Source organism: Talpa occidentalis, unplaced genomic scaffold (genome assembly GCF_014898055.3).
Source record: "Talpa occidentalis isolate TD23 unplaced genomic scaffold, MPIMG_talOcc4v2.1 talOcc4.4, whole genome shotgun sequence".
NCBI classification, from domain to species: domain Eukaryota; kingdom Metazoa; phylum Chordata; class Mammalia; order Eulipotyphla; family Talpidae; genus Talpa; species Talpa occidentalis.
Genome location: NW_023604295.1, coordinates 3153380 through 3165932, shown reverse-complemented (window position 1 = coordinate 3165932; position 12553 = coordinate 3153380). Strand labels below are relative to the sequence as shown.

Genomic DNA, 12553 nt, shown 5'->3' with positions numbered 1-12553 from the left:
GTCACCTCGGCCACGTGTGCCAGTCTGGCACCCACATGGCCACCCCAGATGCCGGTTGTTTTGTTACGAACATCAAAGGCGGAAGGTGACCCCGTGGAGACCCCAGCGTTCAGAGCACCCTCCAGCAAGAGCACCACGCAGAGCTGAGTCCAGCAGCAAGAAGTACCTGCCAGGGCCTGGCACACGCACCTGCCTCAGCCCTGCATGGGATGAACAGGGCAGGCTGGGTGCCCCCTCTGTTGGGGCCTCTGCCCAAGCCCAGGATCTCCTGAAGTCAGAGACATTCCGGAACCAGAGAGAAAGCCAGATTTTTCTGGGACAAGCCCAGAATCCAGCCTGGCGGCCAGAGTGGTGGGGTCCATCTGGGTGGGGCGGGCTGGCACGGTGGGCACTGTCGGGTTTACGGACGGGCCGGGCTGACGGTGTGGCCGGCTGGGTGGCTGAGCCCTGGAATGGCCGCCCTGACACTTCAGCAGCTCCTGTCTGGGCCCCCAGGCTCGGTGGGAGGCGTTGACATGCCCAGAAGACAAGCTTGCAAATACTGCTGTGCCGGCTGGTTCTCTGCTTGGGGGGATACCTTGCCCCCAACTGCAGGACCAGGGCTGACACATTCCTGCACCTGGCCCGCCGGCCCAAGCCCCTTTCTAGCAGGACTCAGGCCTGACCCAGGACCTCACAGGCCCTGCTTGCGCAGCCTCCTGCCACAGGTTCATCAAGTTAGCACAGCAGGAAGCGTTCCTGGCAGCGCTTTCAAATTAGGACAAGGGCGTGAGTGCAAGGAGAGCAGGTCTGGAGCTAAAACCACGCCAGAGAGCCCGTGACGGCCGCGCCGGGCAGACTGCAGCCTGGTCCAAGGCCAGTTCGGCCAAGGCCGCCACTCAGAGCCCGACTCCGCCAGCCGGGACCCCATGCGGAGCCACAGAGGCCGGGAAGCTGGAGCATCACCGTCGCCTGTGAGGCTGAGCCCAGGTGAAATGCCAGGACGCCGTGGGGGTTACAGGGCCTGCGCCCCTCTCGTACTGCCCCAGCTCCTTCCGGGACGGACCTCAGCACAAGGCCTGCTCGTCTGCAGAGCTGGGTCCTGACAAGCTGCCTCTGGGCGGCTCTGAATTTGAGGTGAGTGGAGACACTAGTGGGCTCCCTGCCTCCAGCCCCTTGAGTCTGGTGAGTCTCGGAGCTGACCCGAGGGTCACCCCTACCCCCTGCCCCTGCAGAGCGCAGCCTCCAGACTCTATAGCCCGGGGTCGCCGGCGCTCGGGCCCCCGAGTCCATCCCTCTCCCCTTTACTGAGCAGGAGAGGAGACTCCCCAAGCCGGGCCGCCTGGGACGGTGCCCCTTGCAGGGACGGCTTTCTGCTGCCGTCCGTGCACGCGCCCTTCACCCTTCTCTCCCTTCCTGTAACAAACCTGTCCCTTTGGACATGAAGTAAGTAACTTTGGCAGGGGGTGGTGCAGAAAAGGGCTCATCTTTTAAGTTCCCTTGCTCAGCACGACACTCCCCAATCAATCTGGAGTGGGGGCTTCTCTCCCTGCCCTCCGGGTGGGGGGCCGGCTTCAGATTCCCCCAGGAAGTAGCAGGTGTTCTTCCAGGTGCCCCGACATCAAGTCTGGGCGAAGAGGCTGCCTGTCAGTCACTACTGAAAAGCGACGAAACCAAGTGTGTGCTTCACTTGGAGTAAATGTACCTTTGTTACCTGGTCACCAATTTTTACCACAGGACAAAGAAATAACAGAACTCAAAACAGAGAAACTTCTCACAACAGGTAAGCAACTTTCAGACACACCGAATGTTGGCACCAAATTAATTATACTTTGTGGCATTCATGCAACCTGTTGTTTCCTGTAACTTAAAAATCTGTAGTATCTTAAAATATTCAAATAAAGCAATACTCCCACCCAGTGGACAAAGAAGAAACGTCTGGCTTATTTCATCTGTGACCAGCAGCACCATAAAAAAGAAACTGAAACTATAAAAAATTTGAAGTAAGTTTATTCTGTTTTTAACAGCCTCAAAATGCCCCCCTTGGGGGGAAAAAAAAAGTCACCTACAAAACAGTGCACACAGCTCCCTTCAAGGCGTGGACGGTAGCACACCTGATAGAACAATCTCTGGGGTCACGTATAAATGTTACTCTGAATCTCATTTGTGCTCACAAATTTCTTCAGCATCTCTGTGCTCTGGGGAATATTCTGGAAGAAGGAGGACAAAGTTAATTCAGGAAGACCAGAACAGGAATTCAGTCAGAAGAAACATGCAGATTACAATCCACTCTGGAAACAAGGAGGCCTCACAGGGCCAGGCTGCCTTTCACCTGCCCTTTCCAAAACAAGGCAAGTAGCGGGACAGGCCCCACCCCCAACCCCACCCAAACCTCTCCAGGGCACCTCAGGGCTCCCAGCTGGCCCAGCCCTACGCAGACCCCGAGCTCCAGCCCGGCCATTCCCACGCAGGGGCTGTCACATCCCTCCGCACCCCAGCAGCACGCTCACCACACGCTCCTCAGTTACCCAGAACTTACCTGCTTACAGGCTCACACTGCTGCCCTCTGGCACAGGACCCACCCACACCCCCAAATCCAGGTGAAGAGCCCATTTCCCATGGGGCATCTCGCTGCCCCAGGAGCCTCTGGAGGCCCCACAGCAGCGACAGCCTCGCACTGGGGGGTCCACACAGGAGGCGCTCAAGCTAATTCCACTTTGTCAACTAAAACCACCCTGAGACGAGCAGAACCCGGGACCACAGAACCGAGGATGAGCGGAACCCAGGGGACTGCAGCTGGTCAGCAAGAAACAGCATTCAGCACCCCCAAAATTTTTTATTTCAAGCAAGAAATGAAAAGGGTTTTTAGTTATTCCAATTTTTCCTTCAAAAAATATTCTTAAAAGCTCAAAGGAACTTGAACCCTATGACAATGGTGGTGCAAGTCTGAGCTCAGAGTGGCTGGGGGGGAGGGTGTTCCCCCAGGAGGCACACACTCCAGGGGGCTCGCTCAGCAGGAGGTGCCACACAGGAAGTGACTGCACGTGTCTGGGGGACGATCCATGACTCCAGCTAACGTGAAAAACATCATTAATTACACTGAATTCGTGTTTTAGTTTTATTAATTCAACTAACGGCTGACCGTCTTTGACACGCCAGGTACATAACCGGGGGCACCAAAATGGACCAACACGGCCCCATCACACAAGGGGCTGACACCCCTGGCAGCAAGCTCACTCGCGAGGCTTGTGAAGGGAGCTGACCCCAGAGCAGCTTTCTCCCATTCTAGAACAAAGAACAATGCTGCTCTAGCCTCTCCCCTTCAAGAAGTTCTTAACCCGGGGGCCCATGGACTCAGAGCAAATCCTGCGGGCAAGGAGGGGCTCCCGGGACCTCCTGATGTTACAGGCGGAGCTCTGCGCCCGGTTCCGACACGCACTGTCCCAGGAAGTGCCCCGACCCAAGCAAGCTGAGAACGGGGGGGCGGGATGGCTGCATCATTCTCAAGAAAACTAAGGCGAATGTTACGACCATCTGATCCATACTCTGCCTCCTCCGAATTCAAAGTTCATTAATTCCAAATTAATTAAATGCCTTCTCAAAAATTTCTACCTCCCAAATTACAGAAACTTCTTGAAGAGGAAACATCCTTCCACACAGCACCTGACCCTCACCGCCCTGCACCGCCCGATCCCACACGCAGGAAGCATCCCTCCAGGCACAGAAGTCTCTCCAGGCGGGCGGCACGAGCAAGCTCACCTCGCAGACCAGGATGCTCTAATTGAGAAGGGGCCTGTAGGTGTGGTTTAGGTTTAAATTCACAGCATAAATTTATGTTCAGTGTGAGTTCAATGTAATCATCCAGCTAGTAAGGGCATGGTTTACACCTTACCTTAACCAAACCTTTCAAGCTTCTGGAAGAAAGCACAGGCTTAAAAGCTTCCACTGTAATGAGGTCCAATTTCATCACATCGGTGTAACACAGGTAGAGTACGGCAGGGATTTTCCATACTTGACAATAACTCAGAACTGTGAACAAGCAAGAAAAGGCACAAAGTTTTCTACGATAATTTTTACATTAAACACTTCTAAATAACAACAGCTGCTTTTAAAAACAGCCATCTCTGTTGCCTCTTTCTCGAAGCATTTACTGCCATTCTGAACTAGTTCTAACGCACACTGTCGTTCAGAACCAATTGATTTTCCTAGACAATCCCCTGCTTTGGCGGTTATGTTTACGGTGCATTTCCTGAACACACTGCTGTGACACATTTTAAGATTAAAATTGTGCTGACTATCATACAGAGCAAATTAAATGTAGTTAACAAAAATATAATGTTCATAATGCCAAAAATAGTTGCCACTTCTCAGTCTAGTAAACCTAGTATTTAAAGGGGAAAAAGTCTCACTTTAAGGATTCAGAAGAAAGACATAGCGTCAATATGTTAATTACAGAAAAACAAATGACAATTCTGACACGATACTAGGGCCTAATTAGTAACAGCACTCAAAAATAAGAGAGTAGTGAAACTCCCAAGGCGTGGTATCTGAAGCCTTCAATTCTGGTAACACTCACCTGACCAAGCCTCTTCACACGCACACGTCAACACACACCTAACACACACACCTAACGCTGGCTTCCATGCGGTTACCAAAGAACAAAAAGTCAGTCTGAAGGGTGACCGGGAGAAACCTGCGCTGCTGTCAGAGGACGCATGTATCTGGGAAGTCTAAAACCCGACCCAAACACAACGCGCTAGGAGTGCAGACGCTGACGAGTCACAGCAACGCGTCGTCATCAATCAGCAAGCCACCTGACGACCAGCTGGGCAGGAACAAGACGTAACGGGGAAGGCACGCTGCTAGTACCTGCTGCGGGAAGGTCGTGGACAATGTTCGGTTGCTCTAGCAGGGAACAGCACGGAGGGTCTTTGAAATTCTGTGTTTTCAGAGCTTTCAGGAAAGGAGAGTGAAGGCTGCTAGTAGACTCTGAAGTTTTGTAGTCGGTAACGTGTCGACATGTGAGAACAGTCACTTGCATACTCTTCCTTGGACAAGAGCCGAAGACCTATGGTAAAATTGATCTTAAATTACAATGTACATATACACTTTTGTCACTGAAGAGGTTGTTCACCTAGTGCCACCGGCAGCAGATGACACCTTGCGGGGCTGGACACAGGTCTGGCTGCCTCTCCCCCGAGTCTGGGTGGTTCTGTCTCTGTATGGTCGGGTGGCCTCTTTGTGAACGAAGGCCAGGGCTACCTCCCCACGGAGCTGCCATCTATGTAAGTGAGATCAGGGACGCCACCAATGACGACACACCGTCGCCAGAGTAAAGGAACGGGGAGCACCTGTCAGAGGTCAAGGTCACATCGTTTCCCACACGCCACAGACAGCCACAAATGACACTTCTAAAATTCACCTTTAGATGACAAACTGTGGGGAAGTGTCAATCGCGCCAAACTCAATGTCCTCCCAAGTTTACATATAACAGATTTCCAAGGACACGTCCAGCTTTAAAATCCATAATGAGGGGCCTCCCTGGCGGCCTAGGGGTTAAGTCTCAGCGCTCCCACTGTGACTGCCTGAGTTCAATCCCCGGCCAGGGATCTACCCACACGGTGCAGCAGACCTCTCCTGTCTCCCCACTGCTCCCCTCAGTAGTGGATTTCAGTAGATATGCCTGTTCTGCTCCCCACTCTCTGGTAAATCCTCTCAACTCCCTCACTTCTGGCCTATACCCTATGCTTAGATAAATCTTTAAAAAAAATAAAAATAAAATAAACCCTCCATTAAAGAAAACAGCTATTTTTTAAAGATGATTAGCTTTTTAGGTCACTGCAACTTGTTTGAAAATATTTTATAGGAAAAGAAAATGGCTATTTCAAATAACATTAGCACTGATGATTTTATATGATGTCATAAATGATCTATAAGTTTAAATTCATGACATTGGAGCTTTGTGAACAAAAAAGTGAGCCACCGCCCTCCTGACAACGACAACGACCTGAACGCTGGCAGCATCCCCCTCAGGCCTGTGTGGTGGCAGGGCCCAAAGGGGGCCCCGGGGAAAACACTGAAACACTGTGTGTTGGAAATGCCTAATTCTACGTCTTTTCCAAGTCTGAAAGAAAAAACTTGTTCAATGATATAAAAATGACATACTCTCCACCTGTCAGCTCATCCTACATGAATTAAAAAATGAATAGTACACCAAGTTTCCACCCTTCTGAGGTCGGTTCACAGACCTGCTCAGACAAGTCAATTTGAAAATGCACTTAACTGCTAACAGATGTGCCCAAGTATATCAATCTGGTTTCAAACAGGCGGACACCACATTTCTTTGTGAAGAAGTGGACTATAATAACTATGTGAAGACATACCTATGATTTAAACTGAAATATTGGGAGCCTCCCTGGTGGCACAAGGGGTTAAGACGCAACCTATGAAGCTAGCCACAGCCACTGCAGCACAAGTTCGATCCCTGGCTAGGAAGATACCCACATGGCACAGCAGACCTCTCCTGACTCACCCGCTGCTCCCCTCAGCAGTGTATTTCTGTCAATCCACGTATTCTGTTCCCCACTCTGTCTCTGGTGCATCCTTCCACCACCCGCAACTCTGAACTGTACCCCCGTTCTTGTATGCATAAATAAATCTTTAAAAAAATAAAATAAGATGCAACTGCCAAAATTATGATTATTCTCTAGAATCCCCAGTTAAGTTCTTCACTGACACATTTTCACTGGGCACATACTAAGCACAATTGTCCCACAAAATGAAGCCTCATCACCTCCTCCTAAGGCTGCAACAATAAAAACAAGAGGGACACGCGGCTCAGCAGTGATGGAGTCCCCAGCCCCATCTCCTCCAGCCGCACATCAGTCCTGCTCTCCCACAGGCTGTGGCCCTGTCCTGGTCCGTGTGCATGGCCTGTTTCTCATTCAAACAAAATAAGGTGGATGGGAAGAGGCCGACTAGATTTTAAGCTTCCGTGACCCCCCCCCCGCCGGCCCCGAATCTCAGCACACTGCTTACAGTCAAAAGATATCTGGGTTCTTTTATCCTTTATATTCTAGAACAAATTCCCACAATATTTTTAAGAAAATCCCACAGTATTTGTATCCTGTGTCCACCACCCCATCTGTTCTCTCACCTTCTCCAGCCACTGATACTGCTGATCTTCAGCAACGTAGCAGCTGCACTGACAAAGGACAACCTGAAATAGCAAGTTCCAGTGTTCCGTTAGGTCAAAGAAATCAACTATCCATCAAACTATCACCACAGACATGTTACATGGATCCTAACATGACACTTAGATAATACTTGTTTTCCTGAACCCGCTACTGGTTTTTCCATAAAATTTAAGAATCAAGCCTTGCTGGCAATTAATGAGAATAAAGTGCATCTTGGATCTACGTGAAAGAGAGTTGCTCCACCAGCAAACACTGGAGGATCCCCCATGTGAGACGGGGAAGCCGCCATCCTGTTGCCCTTCTCATGTAAAAAGCAGACTCAAGATATGTACTCTGTGAGAGGCAAGCATTATGTAAACATGCGTTTCTATCGGAAGAGATGACAGCAGCCCAATAGCATCTGAGTGCAAATGGCACCCTGCAATGTTGCTAAGGCCTGGAAGATGGCATTATTTTAGAAAGCAAGTTCCAGACCATATGCTCAAAGTGAAATGATTTGCAAAACCCAATGCTATGAAAGATGAGACTCCTTATTCTGAATGCTCGTGGGATACCACGACCCACAGAAGCCAACTGTCTCCTATGAAAACACTGCTGGTGACACGGACAGTAACACAAAGGAAGCACAGAGGGAAAGAGGCGACAAGCAGAAAAGACTGGGCCAAATGCAGAGGTTCTCAATGATCAAGAGATAACTCCACTAAGGATCAGATAAAGAACATGCTTAGTTTCCTTATTTATTTCCTACAAATACTGTATGCTCATAAAAATCCTTGTACAAACTTAGAAACCTCTGGGTAGATGTTAGAAAACAAAGCTTAAGTATCACTAAACCACACTGCAATTTTCAAGGCTTGGTCCCTACCTTGTGAAATTGGCAACACTACAACCTTGTGACACTGCTGAGCGGGCCTCCTCGGGCCTGGTTGCCACAGCTGGGAATCAGTGCCCTGCTAGACAAGCAGTCAGGGAGGCACGTGTCACCAGCCTGGGCACCTCACCTGCATCACTTCTCCCCCGCAGGCTGCCCCATACATGTTTTCTCTGAATGGACCCAAAGGTAGGATCAGGGTAAGTGCAATCCATTAAAATCAGTCAACATCATTACAGAGTGTCTTTTAAAAAAAAAGGACAAGTCGGGCTAGGGTGAAAGCTCAGTGTCAAAGAACGATGTGCAGAATGCACAAAGCATCCCAGTGCCCAAACATTACCTGAGTGGCCAGTGTGGCCCAGATACTGGCTATGTTCTGGAAATACACTTTATATGTAATAATATAAAATCGAACTCCCTGCTTTCTCCAAATGCACATACCTTTATGTGATTAGAGATGCCAACGGAAATAATTTTTTGAATGAGGGTGACGTTTAGATAGCTAATGTTTATGGTTTCTTTCCAACAGTTAGAGTTCCATAAGAACTCTATCAACACACTGTACGTGCCACACTAAAATTTTTTTAAAAAGTGGTTACTACTATGACCCACAGGCAGAATTCCTCATACAGGAATATACGGAGTATGCAGCGCAAATAAACACCACATAAATGAATCCTAAATAACTGCTTCTTCAACACACACATTAAGTCCACGTACCGAGGGATTTGATTTGAGATGATAAAACACACAAAAAGCCTCTGCGGGGGATAGATGTGTAGTATCTGTGGTTCTGCACCATTCATTCCAGAATTTGGCACAACCAATTTCTTCCCAGACTCCAGAATTCATGACAAATGATGACAAAAATGCTGTGAAAACAATTAGAATAAGTTAGCGTTTGAGTCTAGTCAATAAACTTCAAGCTAATCCAGAATTTCAAACCTCCAACAACCATTCAAGACCATGCACCTTACACCACCACTGCAGAAAGGGAAACTGAGGCACTACACCATTAAAGGCCATTTCCTGACCATAGAGTGTATTAGAGCCAGGATTTGAGAACACAGGCTCAATGGCAGATGCAACCACTCTCTCACTGTAACACTCTTCTGGAAAATTTTGGGCCACGAGAACTTTCTATAAATGAATCAGTGAGTACTGAGGATGCTTGACTGCAAGCCCTTGGCTACAGGGCAAGGGGTCTTTTTTTTTTTAATATTTATTTATTTTATACAAGAACTGGGGTACAGGTCAGAGGCGTGGTAGGGTGAGAGGAGTCACCAGAGCCAGAGTGGGGAGCAGAACAGGCAGACGGACCAAAGACACTGCCGAGGGGAGCAGAGGGCAAGGCAGGAGAGGTCTGCTGCGCCATGTGGGGTTCTCCCTGGCCGGCGGGGAATCGAACTGGTGCTGCAGAGGCTGCGGACAGCTTTGCAGCGTGGCACTCAACCGCTGCACCACCAAGGAGGCCCAGCAAGGGATCTTAACTGGACTCCCAAATGCTCTCCTCGGAGCCTGTGAACCTCCCAGAGCTACAGAGGTTGGCATATACGTGTACATGTTCTCACCAGCTCCACAGCATTCTGACTTCAACCTGGCAAATGGACTCATATTGCAAAAATCTTAGAACTTAAAGTGTTCAAAAATGTCAGTGATTATTACTATTCTTTTAAGAGGTCTCATCATGTTCACAAAGGAGTCTGTTAGGCCCACTAAGGGCCACTGCTACAAGGGGGCTTGGCATGCAAAATAGTCCTGCCTCTCAAGTCTGGCCAAAGCAGGCCCAGGGCACCTTTAGGAACCCAGGCACCTCAACACACAATGAACAGTTCCTTGAGTCTGTAAGTTCCTAAAACCAAGACTATTTCCCCTTACAGCATCTATTTTAAGTTTATCAAAAAGACAGTGTCAAGTCCTCATCACAAGAGAAAAAAAATTTGTAACTATTTTTTGGGACAGACGTTTACTAGACTCACTGTGTGACCATCTCACAATAAACACAAATGCTAAAATTATGTATACGTGAAAGTAATAAATTGCTATACATTGATTATTCCTCAGTAAAACTGGTAATTTTTTAATGGGCATTGCCACTTGAGCAGAAAACACAGATTCTGTTCAAACATAGCTACTCCACTATGACTTTTTCTTAAAAAGTAATCTTTTTTGATGGAAAGATGTTAATCTCAGAATTTGGCCTTTCAACAAAATATTTCATCTTCTGTATTTCCACTTACCTACTGCATTATTTCCTATAGCAATTATAAACTTGGAGCAAGGATATTTTTCTAGCAGAGACACTTCCAAAGATGTTTTTGTCTGTCTTCGAAGGAGTCGCACCTCCCTAAACAGAAATAAAAGATACTATGACTGTATAATAGGTAAAATACTGACTTTAATTATATAAAGAACACAATTACAGGAAATAGATTCATTAACAAAAATTTACAAATAAAACTATTCCAGGCAAAGTTCATAAAGAACTCCACAAATAGAGGTGAGGCTGTCCACCAGACCATCCATCAGTCTTCCTGCCCCTGAAGATAGAATCCGGCATCCTGTGCAGTAAGAAACAGCCAACACCACCTTGAAAACATTCCTGCCAACAAAACGAGGAATCTGAACTTGATCAAGCCTCTCGAAAAAACATCCACTCAGAGGAAACAGTCGTGGTGGACATATGTTAATTGCTACCAGGTAGAAACAATCAGACACATTCAGTGCGGGCCACTGTCCACACAGGACAACTGAGTCTCCAGGCAGAGGTGAGCAGAGGGGGCTGCCCAGAGACAAGAATCTAAGTGTGATGTGTGCACGCAGTGAGGCTGTGATAACACAGACCCACATAAAATGACATGCTTGTGACAAACGGATACATGTGATCAGTCTGGCTCTTAAATATAATTTTTTAATTATGATTAGTTTTGTCAGGCATGCTGACAGTTATGTAAGAAAACGCAGAATGGCCTGAGATGCACTCTGTGAACACGCCGGGGTGAAAGGGCCTTGTGACTGGGGCTCACCTAGCGGTGGTGGCAGATGAAGTCAAGCTTTGGCTGCATGCGAATGGGTGAGGGGTCACCTTACTGTTTTCTCCAATTTCTGTGTGTAGGAATGTAATTTTTGAAAAATAAAAGTTGTATTATCCACCTGTTACTGACAAAATGCTAACCGAAGTGGGGAGTGAAGAGTAAGCAGGCTTTGGGCCTCCCTGGTGGTGCAGTCTATGAAGCTTGTCCTCTGTCTCTGCAGCACGAGTTCGATCCCCCCCACCCCCCCGCCGGCCAGGGAGCTACACACACGGCGCGGCAGACCTCTCCAGACTCGCCCGCTGCCCCCCTCAGCAGTGATTTCAGTCAGTCTGCCTGTTCTGCTCCCCGCTCTGTCTCTGGTGGAGCCTCTCACGCCCACACCTCTGGCCTGCGCCCCAGCTCTTTAAAAAAGAGGAGGAGGAGGAAGCAGGCTCTCCGCGGCGCGCGTGCTCGGGTGGGCCGGGCGACCCTGCGCGTCAGCGGGGGCCGGGCGGGGGCCGGGCGGGGGCCGGGCGAGCAGAGGGCGGCGGCGGCCCTGGCTGTGAGGGGCCGCGGGGCCGAGTCACCGCACGGCCGGGCGCCCGCGTCGCGCTCCAGCTGCCGGGGACGGGCCGCGCGGGCGCCCAGAGCGGCGCGGGCCAGCGCCCCCGGCCGGCAGAAGCGGGGCGCCGGGCTGCGCGGCGCGTCCCCCGCCCGCCAGGCCACAGCGGCGCCCCGCGCGCGCCGGCGGGACGGGGCGGTCCTCACCTCTTCCGCGCCAGCCGCCGCCGGACCTCCCAGTCCTCGGGCGTCTCCCTCCGCCCCTCCTCCTCCTCGTCGTCGTCCTCGGTCCCGGCGCGGCACGGCGCCCTCACCACCTCCCCAAAGAACGTGGCCGCCATCGCCCCCGTCAGGGCCGGGACCAACCGGGCCTCACAGGACGGCGCATGCGCCCCGGGCCCCACGCGCCCCCGCCCCAGCCCGGCGCACGCGCCCGAGCATCGCCACGCCCCCGCCCCTGGCGCATGCGCATGCGCCCGGGACCGCCACGCCCCCTGCGCCAGCTCGCGCATCGTCGCGCCCCGCCGAGCGCGCGCCCCACGTCCCGGCGACCAAACCAACCCAGAGCCTTTCCTCCCGCGGCCGAGCGTGGGAGACCGAGAGCCCGAATGCTGCGGCTAGAGAGGCTCCAGGCGGGCTCGGGGCGGGGCCCGGGCAGAGAGGGCGGGGCCCGGGGCGGGAGGGGCGGGGCCCGGGCGGAGAGGGCGGGGCCTCCTGCGCAGCGGGTGACGCGCGGGCTCCACGTGCGGCCCCAGGCAGGCCTGCCGGGCTCGCTGGGCCGTGTGTGCAGGCACGGTGGGGGGTGGGGGGGTGGGGGGGTGGGGGGGTGGTGGGGGTGGGGGATAGAAGAAACACAGTGCTTCGGCAGGTCTAGAAATGAAATCTTTACTCTGGCAATAGGAACTCACATTTCAAAAGCTGATGATTATCAG

The 12553-nt window shown here is 51.0% G+C and overlaps 1 protein-coding gene across 1 annotated transcript; it reads right to left on the bottom strand.

Moving 5' to 3' along the window:
• Positions 1–1962: 1962 nt before the first annotated feature.
• Positions 1963–12000, bottom strand: PSMG1 (proteasome assembly chaperone 1). The gene is made up of 7 exons (XM_037524938.2): positions 11829–12000; positions 10287–10393; positions 8767–8918; positions 7136–7198; positions 4849–5047; positions 3872–4008; positions 1963–2189 (listed from the first exon to the last, which is right to left on the bottom strand). The coding sequence occupies exons 1-7, from the start codon at positions 11960–11962 to the stop codon at positions 2115–2117; spliced, it is 867 nt and encodes a 288-aa protein (XP_037380835.1). The 5' UTR covers positions 11963–12000; the 3' UTR covers positions 1963–2114.
• Positions 12001–12553: the final 553 nt, after the last annotated feature.

What these genes read in the sequence shown, in the direction of transcription:
- PSMG1 (XM_037524938.2), bottom strand. Translation starts at nt 11,962, where the DNA reads ATGGCGGCCACGTTCTTTGGGGAGGTGGTGAGGGCGCCGTGCCGCGCC. An exon ending in CGGCGGCTGGCGCGGAAGAG is followed by an intron (nt 10,394 to 11,828) that starts GTGAGGACCGCC and finishes ATTTCTGTTTAG; the next exon opens with GGAGGTGCGACTCCTTCGAA. An exon ending in ATCTCAAATCAAATCCCTCG is followed by an intron (nt 7,199 to 8,766) that starts GTACGTGGACTT and finishes TTGCTATTTCAG; the next exon opens with GTTGTCCTTTGTCAGTGCAG.